The 15,000-nt window shown below is 45.2% G+C and overlaps 1 protein-coding gene across 1 annotated transcript in view; it reads right to left on the bottom strand.

The window, feature by feature from the left end:
- The window catches only part of LOC119578599 (polycystic kidney disease protein 1-like 2), a 23,260-nt gene that overhangs the window by 2,455 nt on the left and 5,805 nt on the right, over nt 1-15,000 (bottom strand). Inside the window, exons 5-14 of the mRNA XM_037926164.1 lie at nt 14,998-15,000; nt 14,009-14,131; nt 13,105-13,223; nt 11,660-11,825; nt 8,814-9,029; nt 7,850-8,176; nt 6,945-7,148; nt 5,594-6,077; nt 3,539-3,792; nt 149-303 (exon numbers count right to left, since the gene is read on the bottom strand). The exon at nt 14,998-15,000 is cut by the window's right edge and continues 201 nt beyond it. Of these exons, the coding sequence (XP_037782092.1) occupies nt 149-303; nt 3,539-3,792; nt 5,594-6,077; nt 6,945-7,148; nt 7,850-8,176; nt 8,814-9,029; nt 11,660-11,825; nt 13,105-13,223; nt 14,009-14,131; nt 14,998-15,000 (2,051 nt within the window). The remainder of the gene's footprint in view (nt 1-148; nt 304-3,538; nt 3,793-5,593; nt 6,078-6,944; nt 7,149-7,849; nt 8,177-8,813; nt 9,030-11,659; nt 11,826-13,104; nt 13,224-14,008; nt 14,132-14,997) is intronic.

Genomic DNA, 15,000 nt, shown 5'->3' with positions numbered 1-15,000 from the left:
ACAACAACAAGAACAACAACACAGTGATAATATAAGTAGCAGTAACAACAGTAACAACAACAACAACAACAATAACAATGATAATATAAGTAGCAGTAACAACAACAACAACAACAAAGCAGTAACAGGAACCGCGCCACAAACTCACGTATCCATCGTTCCCTCGTAAGGAAATCCGTGGATCTTGAACGCGGACTTGTAATCGAAGTGCGATTCCGTGGGCGCGGTCTCGTTCCAGCCGAAGCCAAAGTCACGGTCGTCTTCTTTGGTTCTCGTGCGTGGCCGGGTGACGATTCGGATTACCTGGGGAGGGGGTGTGTGGAGGGGGGGGGAGGAGGAGGAGTTATAGGAATTAAGGGGTTTTATATATAGGTTATAGGTTAAAGGGAATGAAGATGAAGATGAGTGATGAGGAGGTTGGGACGAGCGGAGGACTTATGGGGAGATGGATAGATAGATTAGATAGGTAGATAGATAGATAGATAGATAGATAGATAGATAGATAGATAGATAGATAGATAGATAGATAGACAGATAGATAGATAGAGAAATAGATACCTAGACAGATAGTTAGACAGACAGATAGATAAACAGATAGATAGACAGATAGACAGATAGATAGACAGATAGATAGGTAGATAGATAGACGGATAGATAGATCAATAGATAGAGAAAGAAAGAAAAGGCTCATCCAACCATACTATTCCGTAATTAGCAATGGATATTAATTAATGAACTGGATTTTATGTTATCTCATTACAATTATTTGGTATAGCTGTCCTGTCGCTATTGTCACTGGGCCCAAAATTTTGAAGAAAAAAAAAGGTGTCGAAATTTAAGATTTGTAATAAAAATTAACATCTGGTATCTAAAATTGGATTTAAAATGCATTATAAATATTTAAAAAACATCTTTGCTGTTCTTTCTAATTCAGCTGTTCTTTATAATTATAAATACGAGAAAAGGAGAAAGAGACGGAAGAAGAAGACTATGATAAAGAGGAGAAAGAAAAAACAAGAAAGGAAAAAAAAAGAAAGGAAAAATAAAAAAATAAAGACATAAAAAGAGAAATACAAACAAAAATAAATTACTGAAATAGAAAAGGCTAAACGAAAAAAATAAAATAAATAAAACGAAACAAGGAACACATTATATAAGAAATAAAGAAAAATAGCCTTCAGAATTGCGTTTTAAAAACAAAAATATTACTTTTTAAAACATTTACAAAAAATACTACAGACGAACAGGAAGAATAAGGGAAACTGGAGGAAGAGAAAATGGAGAAGAGGAAAAAGAAAAAAAAATACACACACACAAAAGAAAGAAACAACCAAAAAGAAGAAATACCCCCCCCCCTCCAAAAAAGAGCATAAAAAAAAAAAAAAAAAAAAAAAAAATCACAAACCCTACGGACGCTACGAACGCCACGAACCCTACGAACCCTACGGAAGGCTACGCCCCCTACCTGGCCGAATACGAATTTGCCGGAAGATCGCATGGCCCAGGAGGAAGGTCACGTGATCAGCTATCGTCCCGCACATGTCCTGGGGGCGGCGCTCCCCCGTGTACAGCCGGGTGTCGAGCAGGCTGGGGACCAACACCTCGCGCGCCCAGCACCACAGGTGACTCTCGAGGACGGCCTGGGGAGGGAGGGAGGGGGGGGTGAGGTCCAGGGGGAAGGTCAAAGGGGGATGAGGTCAAGGGGGAGGGGAAGGGTAAGATCAAGGGGGAGGTCAAAGGGGAAGGGGGAGGTCATAGGCGGATAAGGTCAAGGGAGGGAAGGGTAACGTGATAGAGGAAGGGAAAGGTCAAGGGGGAAGGTCAAAGGGGAGGGTTAAGGTGAAGGGGCGAAAGGGGAGGTCAAGGGGGGGAGGGGAAGGTCAAGGAGGGTGGGGAAGGGTGAAGGGGGGGATAACGTCAAGGGGAAGGAGGGGGTAAGGTCAGAGACTACTACTACTACTACTACTACTACTACTACTACAACAACACTAAGTTGTAGTAATAGTAGCGGCAATGGTAGTGGTGGCAGTGGCAGTGATAATGGTAGTAGCAGTAGTTGCAGTAGTATTAGTTTTAGTAGTAGTAGCTATAGCAGTAGTTATATTAGTAGTAGATGCAGTTGTAGTAGTTATAGTAGTATCAGTTATAGCCATAGTAGTTACATTAGTAGTAGTTATAGTAATAGTAGTTATACTAGTAGTAGTAGTAGAAGTAGTAGTAATAGTTGTAGTAGTAGTGAAGTAGTAGTGGTAGTGTTAGCAGCAACAGTAGTGTTAGTAGTTTTGGTGGTAGTAGTAGTAGTAGTAGTAGTAGTAGTAGGTTTAGTAGTAATAGTAGCAATAGTAATATTAATAGTAGTAACAATAAATGTTGTAATAATAATTATAGCAACAATAATAGTCGAATTACATTTTTAAAAACACAAAACATCTGTATATAAATTGCTCATGGAAAATTTCACAATAAAAATAAACACCTCTCTCTCGCATTTTAATAATCTGTGCGTAAAAAAACTCTTATTATTATTACTGATGCCTTATTTACCCGGAGAAGCCCTGTGTTGACCCTCCCCCCCCTCCCCCTCCCCCCATTTCACGCCGCTGATCATTTAATAATAATTCACAGGATTCATTTAACACTAATAATGTTTATTGCTCTGTTGAGAAACACCTGTGCTGTGTTTTATGGCGCGTAAGTGTTCTGTCTGTTGGTCGTTCCGTTTATCGTTTTCATTATTCATTTTCTTTATCTCTCGTTCTTGGTTTTGGTCTCTGTGTCTCTCTTTCTCTTTCACTCTCTATTTCGCTTTTTCTTCTTTATCTTTCTCTCTTTCCCATTCTGTTTTTCTCTTTCCCTCTCTTCCTCTTTCTCTTTCGCTTTCTCTTTCTATCTTTTCTCTTTCTGTTTTTCTCTTTCTATCATTTTCTTTCTCTTCTTCCTTTTTTTTAATCATTCTCTCTTTCTCTTCTTTTTCTCTGTCTGTCTGTCTCTCTCTGTCTCTCTTTCTCTCTCTCTCTCTCTCTCTCTCTCTCTCTCTCTCCTCTCTCTCTTTCTCTCTCTCTCTCTCTCTCTCTCTCCCTCTCTCTCTCTCTCTCTCTCTCTTTCACTCTCTCTCTATCTCTCTCTTTCACTCTCTCTCTCTCTCTCTCTCTTTCACTCTCTCTCTCTCTCTCTCTCTCTCCCTCTCTCTCTCTCTCATCTCTTCCTCTCTCTCTCTCTCTTTCCCTCCTCTCTCTCTCTTCCCCCTCTCTCTTTTCCACTCTCTCTCTCTCCCCTTTTGCTCTCGTCTCGCCTCCTTTCTCTGTCTCTCTCCCCTCGCCTCGTCTCGCTATCCCCCCTCTATCTCTCCCCATCCCTCTTATCTCTCCCCCCCTCTTTTTCCCCCTTTTCCCTCTCCCCCTCCATCCTCCCCCCCCCCACTCCCCCCCCCCCTTTTTCCCAAAAAACCCTTCCTCCTCCCTCCCCCCCCCCCCCCTTCCCCCCTCTCCCCCCCCCCCCTCCCCCCCTCCCCCCCCCCCACCCCCACCCCACGCCTCACCTCCTCGAAAGCCGGGCACGTTGGCGACAAACTCTTAACGAAGATATTCTCCACATTACTTCTCATGTAGTAGACGTGGGGATCCCTGGCGCCGTAGCTCACGGACAGGATCAAGTACAGGAAGATGAGATAGACGAGGATCTCCAGCAGAAGGTCCTGCATGGCTAGCTCCTTCTCTCTGCGTTCCCTCGCCGCCGCCAGCTCCTCGGGACTCAACCCGGGCCCCACCTGGATCTGCGAGCGGGTGCGGGGTCCTAGGGGATGAGGAGGGGGTGGGGGAGAGGGAGGGGGGTGGGGAGGGGGATGGAGGGGGGGGGGAGGGGATGGAGGGGGGGGGGGAGGGATGGAAAGGGGGAGAGGGGGAGGGTGGGGGGTGGGGGAGGGGGATGGAGGGGGGGGGGGGAAAGGGATGGAGAGTGGGGGAGAGGGATGGAGGGTGGGGGAGAGGGATGGGGGTGGGGGGGGGTGGGGTGGGGGAAGGGAGGAGGGTGGGGAGGGGGGAGAGGAGGGTGTGGAGGGGGAAGGGAGGAGGGTTGGGGAGAGGGAGGGGGGGGGGGGGAAAAGGGGGAGGGGGGGGGAGGGGGGGGGTAGGGGGAAATTTGGGGAAGGGGGGGGGGGGGGAGAGGGATGGAGGGGGGGAGAGGGAGGGAGGGGGGGGGAGGGGATGGAGGGTGGGGGAGAGGGATGGAGGGTGGGGGAGAGGGAGGGAGGGTGGGGGAGAGGGGGGGGGGGGGGGGGGGGGGTTGGGAGGGGTGGGGGGGGGGGGGGGGATGGAGGGGGGGGGGGGGGGGGAGGGATGGGGGGTTTGGGGAGAGGGGGTGGGGGGGGGGGGGGGGGTTGGGGAGGGGGGGGGTTTGGGAGAGGGATGGAAGAGGGATGGAGGTTGGGGGAGAGGGAAGGAAGGGTGGGGGAGAGGGATGGAGGGTGGGGGAGAGGGATGGAGGGGGGGGAGGAGGAGGGTGGGGTGAGTGGGGGGGAGGGTGGGGGCGGGGAGGGGAGGGAAGAAGGGTGGGAGGGAGGAGGGGGAAAGGAGGGAGGGGGAGGGTGAGGTGAAAGGGGAGGAGGAGGGAGAAAGGTGGGAGAGGAGGGTTGGAGGAAGAGGGAAGGAGGAGGAGGAAAAGAGGGAGAGGATGTGGGAGGAAGGGGGAGAGGAAAGGAGTGGAGAGGAGGAGGGGAGAGGAGGGGAGGGAAAGGGGGAGGAGGGAGGGAGAAAGAGGGAGAGGAGTGAGGGAGGAAAGAGGGAGAGGAGTGAGGGAGGAATAGGGGAGGAGTGAGGAGGAAAGAGTGGAGGAAGGAGGAAAGGGAGAGGATGAGGAAGGAAAGAGGAGAGGGTGAGGAGAATAGGGAGAGGAGGTGAGGAGGAAAGGAGAGAGTGAGGAGGAAAGAGGGAGAGGATGAGGGAGGGAAAGGAGAGAAGGGGAAAGGGAGATGAGGGAGGAATGGGAGGGGAGAGGGGGAAGATGAGGGGAAAAAAGGGGGGGGGGGGAAAGAGGGAGGGGGGGAGGGGGGGGGAAAAAAAGGGAGGGAGGAGGGGAGGAAGGAAAAGGGGGGAAAAAAAATTAAAAGGGGTAGAAAGGGGAAGTAGGGAAATGGGAGGAAAGGGGAGGAGGGAAAAGGGGGGTTATTTGAGTGAGGAAAATTATGTTTGTTTTAGAATCCTTTTTTAAAAAAATTATTATGTATCAAAGAGGATGAATGATGCGAACAATGTAATTTGGCTTAAAATAAGGCAAGTGTGAAAATTAAAGAGTTCATACTTCATTTTCAACCTTATTGTTTTTATGAAATTTTGAAAAGGAATGAGAATCGTGGGCAAAAATTATCAGATTTTAAGAAAATCAAATAGGATAACATTGTAAAAGAAGGAAGACAGGAAGAAACAAAGAAAAAATTCTGATAAAAAACGTAGAGGAAAAAAATATATCAATATCGTGTCCGTGGACGGCTATGTACGTGTCCGTGTATGTGCATTCGTGTGCGAGAGTATCCGTGTGCGTCTCTGTCCGTATATATGCTTGCGTTTATGAGCATATCTCTATGCATCTCTAAACGTGCCTGTGTATGTATGTATCTCCGCGCGTGTACATGTCCGTGAACGTGCGTCTCTGTCCGTTCCCATGTATCTCCGCGCATGTCCACGTTCATGTACGTGATTCTCTGTAAGTGCCCGTGTATACACGTGTCTATGTCCGTCAGCGTGCGTCTCTGTACGTGCACGTGAATGCAAACATCTTCGCACGTGTGCATGTCCATGTGCGTGCGTCTCTGTACGTGCCAGTGTATACATGTATCTCCACACGTGTCTATGTCCGTGAGCGTGCGTCTCTGTACGTGCCCCTGTGTACATGCATCTCCGCGTGTGTGCACGTCCGTGAGCGTGGGCGCGCGGAGGGCGGCACTCACTCCCGGCGGAGGGCGGGCGGTGGAGGTACTTCTCGTCGCTCCCGAGGTCGACCTCCTCCTCGTCATCGTCGTAGTCCTCGTGCTCGTCGATCGGCCGCTTCAGGATCCACGACAGGAGCATCGCCATCAGGTAGATCTGGAGGACGAGGTGTGAGGAAACTCTCTTCTTTTTTCTCTCTCTTTCTCTCTCGCTCTTGAGCTGTTGATCTTTCTCTTGCTCTTGCTCTTTCTATCTTGATCTTTTGATCTTTCTCTTTCTCTTGCTCTCTTTCTCTTTCTCTTTCTCTTTTCTCCCTCTCTCTCTCTCTCTCTCTCTCTCTCCCTTTCTCTTTCTCTCTCTTTCTTTCTCTCTCTCTCTCTCTCTCTCTTTCTCTCTCTCTCTCTCTCTCTCTCTCTCTCTCTCTCTCTCTCTCTCTCTCTCTCTCTCTCTCCCAACTAAAAAATATCAGTATAGATAAAAACCGTTACACATAAACCAAAAGAAATTCAGTTTATAAATAAATAAATAAAACAGCACCCAATCTAAATACAAATAATTCACAGACATTTGAAAATGTACTTTATAAGAAAAAAGAAAGAAAATAAAAGAAATCACCACGTATATAGAACAAAGAAAATCCAGAATATAATCAAAATAAAGAAAAATAGATATAACCCCTGAAGCTAGTACACAAACAAATGAAAAGGATATACAAAGAATTTAAAAAAACACTGTCAGTAATTAATGCGCAAGAAAAGGAAAAAAAAATCCGATATGTATTTCCCTCCCTTCCTCCTTCCCCCTCTTTCCCCCTCCCTCCCCCTCTTCCCCCCTCCCTCCCCCTCTTTCCCCCTCCCTCCCCCTCTTCCCCCCTCCCTCCCCCTCTACCCCCTTTCCCCCTTCCTCCCCTCCTCCCTTCCTCCCTTCCTCCCTCTTACCCACTCCTCCTCTTACCCTCCCTCCTCCTCTTACCCACCTTCCCTCCTCCTCCCTCCCTCCCATCCTCCCATCCCCCCCCCCTACCTTGACGGGCTGCGTGAAGAGAGCCGACGAGAAGATCGAGGTGATGAGCGCCGTCAGCCACTTCGTCGCCTTCTCGTTGCCGAACTGGATCCCGTACGCCCACAGGAAGAACACGGCCGTGGCGATGCTGATGACGCAGAGCACCCACGCGATGATCACGCACCACCACGGCAGGGTGAGCTTCCTGCCCCGTCGGCGCCCCTTCTGCAGGAGTCGAGGGGGAGGGTGAAGGTAATGGAGGCAGAAAAAAAACAACGATAATGACATTAAGAAACGATGATGAAAATGATAATAAAAGTTGTCATCGCCATAGAACAAAATAAATAGTAAATAAAGGAATGAACAATACCGTCTCGTCTTCCTCCTCCTCCTCCTTCCCCTTCTTCTTCTTCTCTTCTTCCTTTCCCTTCTTCTTCTTCTTCTTCTCCTCCTCCTTCTGCATCGCCTCCTCCGGGCGTTTCTCGTCAGGCGCCACCGTAACCCCACACGAGGGCTGCGTGAGTGCCGTGGACGAGGCAGGTCGAGGGCCAGACAGGGACGTGAATTTGCCTCGCCTTGGGCCCTCCCCGGCCTCCAGCGTGGCTCCTGCAGAAGGAGTATAGTGACGGGGAGGTGATAAGGGTGCTTCAGTGGGCTCGGTATACACACGCACATGTACACACGCATATGTACATGTACACGCGCATATGTACATGTACACACGCAAAAACTTTTATAAATTGTCACACAAAATCGTTTAAAATGCCTTATCAAAGGATCGAAAATATTGACGCCTCGACCATAGATATGATAAGACTCACTGGCCCAAAAATGCTACGTTAAATGCTAGGAAAAGAGTGAACATGAATGAAAATAAAAGCGAATATTGAAGATAAGAAGAATGAAAAGAGAAATGAGCATCTCTCTCTCATTCTCTCTCTCTCTCTCTCTCTCTCTCTCTCTCTCTCTCTAATAATAAATGAAAAACAAATAAAAACAAAGTCATAAAAACTAAAAAAAAAAAAACACACACACGTAACGAACTCACCATAAACACCCGGGTTCTGCCTCGCCAGCGCCTCCTTCAGCCTCGACCGCTTGGCCTTCCGAGGGCGTGACTTGCGGAAGAAGAAGACGATGAGGAACGAGGGCGGGAACACCACCAGGTTGCTCATGAAACCCACGCCCATGGCTTCAGGAGACACGCTGAAGGGGCCGAGGTTGAGACCGCCCGAGGCTGGGGAGTCGGGGACCTGGGGGAGGAGGGAGGGAGGGTGGGGGGTAATGCGGGGTGGTTCGGAGGGAATTTTGTGAAGGGAAATGGTTGTGGATATGAAGAAATGTGTGGATATGGAGAGATTTGTGAAGGGAAATGGTTTGGATATGAAGAATTGTGTGGATATGGAGAGATTTGTGAAGGGAAATGGTTTGGATATGAAAAATTGTGTGGATATGGAGAGATTTGTGAAGGAAATGGTTGTGGATATAAAAAATGTGTGGATATGGAGAGATTTGTGAAGGCAATGTGAATATGAAGAAATTTGTGGAGGAAATGTGTGGATATGAAGAAATTTCTGAAGAAAAGAATTCCTAGATAAACAGAAATAATTGAAGAAATATCTATATGAACATACAGATATGGACGAAGACATATATAGAAGAATGTATATATGTTAGTACTATAAGCTTTAGTCTCTCTCTCTCTCTCTCTCTCTCTCTCTCTCTCTCTCTCTCTCTCTCTCTCTCTCTCTCTCTCTCTCTCTGTCTCCTCTCTCTCTCTCTCTCTCTCTTTCTCTCTCTCTCTCTCTCTCTCTCTCTCTCTCTCTCTCTCTCTCTCTCTCTCTCTCTCTCCTCTCCCCCCCTTCCCACCGCCCCCTCCCCACTCCATACCTGCTGATAAAACATCGCGTTCGCCAGCATAGACAGGTAGAGCAGCGCCATGCACGCCGACAGCCGCTGCACGCGCGTGAACCTCGACCTGGCCGGCTTGAGGAACACGCTGAACCACAGGTGATCGTCTGACATGTTCTTCTCGACCGTCTTGCTGAATACGTGGGTGTAGTCGCGCAGTTGCTGTTCGCCCGCCACGGGGATCAAGCGGTCGATCTGCTCGTCGACGCGGAGGCGGTGGAGGCGGAGAGAGAAGGGGCGGTGAGTGCTGAGTGGGGGAGGGGTGGGGGAGAGAGAAGGGGTGGGTGACGGTTGGGGGAGGGTTGAGTGGGGGAGGGTTGGGGGAGAGAGATGGGGTGGGAGAGGGGTGGGGGAGAGAGAAGGGGTGGGGGAGGGTGGAAGAGGAGGGAGGAGGGTAAGTTGGGGAGAGAGAGAGAGAGAGAGAGAGAGAAGAGAGAAAAAAAAAAAGAGAAAAGAGAAAAAGAGAAAAAGAGAAAGACAAAAAGAGAAAGAGAAAAGGAGAAAGTCAAAAAGAGGAAGAGAAAAGGAGAGAAAAGGAGCGAAAAAGAGAGAAACAGAGAGAAAGAAAAGAGAAAGAGACAGAGACAGAGAAAAAGAAAGAAAGAGTAAAAAAACAGAAGAAGAAAAATGAAAAAAAAAAAAATCACACAGAAACACCCCAAGAAACCAACAACAAAACGAAACAAAACGAAATAAAACGACCGAAAACGAAACGAAAACGAAAACGAAACGAAAACGAAACGAGGACGAAAGACAGGTAGAGACATAAAGACAACAGAACCGCCGTGGACTCGCCCACAGCCTTTAACCCCGAGAAGAGACACATGAGCCATTAATTAATCAAGGCAAAAGAGAAAGACCTTCATATGCATTCGAATTATTGTCTTGCCTTCCATTTGTGCGTATTATTTCAATGCCTGGCACTAATTAAAAGGCATTCTTTTTTTTTTTTTTAGAACCGTCGCTAATTACATCCAAAGCAGGTCGGTGATGATGAGAAAAAAAATATGTGGTGTTTTGTTCATTTATCAATTTGTCGATCATTTTTTATTTTTTTTTATCGTTTGATCTAGTCATTTATTTTCGTCTTATTGTGTTATCTTTATCAATTCTCATTTCACTTTAATCACGTCTTTATTACTTCATTATTTATCATTTACATTTCGGCTTCTGTGACGACTTTTTTTTTTAGAAATGGCCGAATTAACTTTCTTTATTTATCGTATGATTTTTTTTTTTTTTTTTTCAATACCTTGCAAGTGGTGCCAGTGCCAGCCTTTTATCCTAATCTTTACCCTAATCCTAATCCTAAGTTAATCTTCGACCTCGCCTGAAAGGGTCATTGCATTTTTAAGAATGACGCATCAGTCATTAAATCTTTATTCTAATTAAATCATTAAATCATTAAATTTTCATTCTAAGGACATAGAAAGTGGCCCAATACCGGCTCTCCATAACGAATCTCTATTTTCCTCCCGGGCCCACACTTTCTCCCATAGTCACGAGTGTCCCAGTTGCAAAATTAACTCCATCACTAATCTCTCCTTCTCTTCCGGGCCCACACTTTCTCCCTTAGTCACGAATGTCCAAGTAGCAAAATTAACTCCATAACGAATCTCTCCTTCTCTTCCGGGCCCACACTTTCTTCCTTAGTCACGAATGTCCCAGTTGCAAAATGAACTGCAGGCTCTGAATCAATGAACCGCTGCGGTGATTTACATAATGATTAATTTTAACTGTATTATACTGGATTACTATTCATAAGAACTGGATCAGGGCCACGGTACTGAATGAGTGAGAAAAAAAAATCTATATGGGGACGAACCTCATTAAAAAAAAAAACATGTTTCACCTTTAATGTAAAAACAAAACTATTCCTAATCTAAAAAATAAATAAATTCGCTAGTCTCTATAAATTTACTTATAATCTAAAGAAATATTTTAATTGCCTATTTTTATAGATATATTGTCATTCTGGAAAGATCTTGATTACTCATTCTTTATAGATCTATCCTTAATATAAAATATAATCAGCTTTTATTTACATATTTATTCCTATTCAAAAATTTCAATCACTATCATTATGGGTCAATTCTTAATTTTGAAAAATCTTAATCACCTATCATTATAAACCTATTCTTAATCCAAAAAATCTTAATCATCTATCTTAATAGATTTATTCTTAATCAAAAAATCTTCATTACCTACTTTTTACAGATCTATTCTTAATCCCAAAAAAAATCTCAATCTAATAAATCTCTCGCACCTATTCTTTATAGACCATTTCTCAATTAAAAAAAAAAATCTTCATTAGCTATTCTTCATAGATCTATTCTAAATAAAAAAATATTACCTATTCTTTATATTTATCTATTCTTAATCCAAACAATTCTTCGTTACCTATTCTTTATCAACCGACTCTAAATCCAAAAAAAGTTACTTATTTCATATATATCTATTCCTAATCTAAACCAAAGAAAAAAAATCAACCAAAAGATTAAGATTAAGAACACGCAAGAACACACTAAACAGAACACGCAAGAACACAACTAAACAGAACACGCAAGAACACAACTAAACAGAACACGCAAGAACACAACTAAACAGAACACGCAAGAACACAACTAAACAGAACACGCAAGAACACAACTAAACAGAACACGCAAGAACACAACTAAACAGAACAAGCAAGAACACAACTAAACAGAACAAGCAAGAACACAACTAAACAGAACACGCAAGAACACAACTAAACAGAACACGCAAGAACACAACTAAACAGAACACGCAAGAACACGACTAATCAGACCACACACTATACACACCTGCCCGTCACCCTCCTCCACCGCCAACCACTGATTATTAATAAACTGAAATTCCTCTCCAGTTTGTATGTCCTTGACCACCATGTACGCGAAATACCAAGATGCTTTTTTTCCTTTACCCGAGTTGTCGTGCCAGATTCGCAGGTACTGTAAGGGTCCCAGCGGCCTGTGGGAAAAGGAGGGGTGTGGGTAAGGGTGTGGGTGTGGGTGTGGGTAAGGGTGTGGGTGTGGGTTTTGGTGTGGGGGTGGGATTTTGATGCTGATATAGGTGTGTGTTAGATCTGTGAATTTTGGTGTGTTTATGGTGTGACAGCATTTATATTTATAATAGATACCTATATATATGTATATATATACATACACACACACATATACACACACACACACACACACACACACACACACACACACACACACACACACACACACACACACACACACACAATACATTCTAATTTGACCCAAGCACGTACTATTTCCAATAAAGAACAAATTCCAGAAAGCACTTTATCCCCCCAAAAAATAGACGTTTAACACACTGTACATAACACCCTAACACAGCACCAAACAGCATAACACATTCTACATAATCCCCCTAACGCTAAACAGCATCATCATCAATAACGGTATGCTCATGTCTGAGCAGCCGTGGACCTCTCCACCATCCTTCGCCACTAAACTCGATCTTACGCTTTTCTTTCCACTTGTACCATCGACAGCCCGCAAATATCTTTGATATTGTCGCTCAGTCTTGTCTTCGATTTGCCTCTTCCTCTGTTTCCTATCACCATCCCTGTCAGCAAGTTTTTCTCAATACTTTTACTTCTCATTACATGACCAATAAACTTTAATTTCCTCCTGTTCAAGATGTCCAACAGCCGGTCTTTACAATTTATTTTTCTCAGCACTTCATTATTCGTCTTCTTCTCTGTCCAGCTAATACGCAGTAGTCGTCTGTAACATCACATTTCAAAACTATTGATCTTTTTCTTGTCTATCTACTTCAGCACCCAACACTCAGAGCCATATGATGTAATTGGGAAAACTAATGAGTTCAATAACCTCAGCTTTGTCCGTAAGGTAATGCTTCGGTCTTTCCAGATGTTATTGAGAGCAATTGTGGCGTTTTTGGCAATGGTAATTCTTCTTTTTATCTCCGGTGAATCATCATATGTATTAGTTAAAACAGCTCCAAGATAAGTGAACTCTTTCACATTTTCCACAATCATTCCATTGTTTGTAACATGTTCATCATGTTACAATCAATACAGGATAGCACACTGTAAATAACCCTCTAATAAAGCACAAAACACAACACATTCTACATAACACCCTAACACAGCACCGAACAGCATAACACATTCTACATAATCCCCGAACACAACACCAAACAGTAAAACGCAAAGCAGACGAAACGCGGTCCCGACAGAGCAGCATTTGTTTACCTGTCGGTGGCCATGACGAAGTGGTCGGAGGCGCCCCTAGTGAGCAGAGGTCTTTCGGTGCCCTCGTTCAGCGCCCGGACCTCCGTCTCGTTCCAGTCGCCCACCAGCAGGAACTGAACCTGGAGGAGGGGATGAAGAAGGTCTGTTAAAAATCGCCAGAAGGAGGCAGGCGAGGAGGAGTAAACATGGTGATGATTATCTGTTGGATATAAAATAGATAGACACAAAGTCGTGCATACTGTGTGTGTGTGTGTGTGTGTGTGTGTGTGTGTGTGTGTGTGCATGGGTGTATGGGTGTATGGGTTATGGGTGTGGGTGTGAGTGAGTGAGTGAGTGAGTGTGTGTATGTGTGTGTGTGTGTGTGTGTGTGTGTGTGTGTGTGTGTGTGTGTGTGTGTGTGTGTGTGTGTGTGTGTGTGTGTGTGTGTGATATGTCTGCACAGCCCCCACCCTACACACACACACACACACACACACACACACACACACACACACCTGACCCACCCGCCTACACTAGCACACCTATACCCCCATCCAGCCCGCCCAACCCACCCACACAATCACACTCCCCCACCCTCCCCCTTCCACCCAACCACCAACCCACCCGCCCACAGAATCACCCCAACCTCCCACCCACCAACCCACTCGCCCACCAACCCATATATGTATCCCTCCCCACCCACCAGCCCGCCCACCCACCAACCCACCCACCCATCAACCTCTATATCTACCCCTCCCCTATACCCAACGTCACACCCAACCCCCCCGCCCACGCCCAACCCCACCGCCCACGCCTCCCCCCGCCCCCTCCCACGCCCAACCTCCCATCCCCCGCCCACTCCCAATCCCCCTCCTCCCACGCCCAACTCCGCCCCCCCCTGCCCACGCCCTAGCCACCCACCCACCTTGGACTCCGTGCCTGAACTCGGGAAGGCGCCGGTGTGGACCATGATGTCGTACAAATAGCGATCCGTCGGCGAGTTGTCGGCCAGGGGGGTCGCGCCCACTTTCTCTACGTCCTTCTTGTCCTGAGGCGAAGGAACGGAGGATTCCGCATCACGAACAGAATCAGATTTATCAAGAAGAGAATTAGATACCATGGATCAAAAATTAAATACCTTGAAGAGAATTCGATGAACAGAATCAAATCCCACGAATAAAAGCAGATAAAATCACATACCGCGGACAGAATCAGTTACCATATATAGGATCATCAGCTACCATGAATTGAATCAGATATACCATGAATTGAATCAGATATACCATGAAAGAATAATATACCATGAATGAATCAGATATACATGAAGAATCAAATACCACTGAATAACAGAAACAGAATGAATCAGATAACATGAATTGAATCAGATATACCATGAATTGAATCAGATATACCATGAATGGAATCAGATATACCATGAATTGAATCAGATATACCATGAATTGAATCAGATATACCATGAATTGAATCAGATATACCATGAATTGAATCAGATATACCATGAATTGAATCATTTATACCATGAATTGGAATCAGATACCATGAATTGAATCTAATTCCACGCGTAGAATCAATTAGATGATTTAGAGACAGTTGGTGACAATTTTGTGGCAGGTAGAATGTCTAAGTTATTATTATTTTTTAAAGCTGTTGAGTTGAATTTTCTTGAAAGATGAAAAATGTCTAATTTTTTTTTTTACAATTCGCATGTTGAATGATGATCTTTTTTATTCTCCAAATTCAGAAAAGAACATGGATTTTATCACTTAAACAATAAGAGATTTGATTAAAAAAAATAAAAGATAAATAAAATAAATATAAAACACACAAAGGCATCCCTCAAAAATAAACAAACAAACAAATAAATATATTAATTAATGAATTAATAAAACTCACCAT

The sequence above is a fragment of the Penaeus monodon genome, chromosome 11, assembly GCF_015228065.2.
Source record: "Penaeus monodon isolate SGIC_2016 chromosome 11, NSTDA_Pmon_1, whole genome shotgun sequence".
Taxonomy (NCBI): domain Eukaryota; kingdom Metazoa; phylum Arthropoda; class Malacostraca; order Decapoda; family Penaeidae; genus Penaeus; species Penaeus monodon.
Note: the sequence above shows the minus strand (reverse complement) of the source record. Positions and strands in the feature narration are given on the sequence as shown.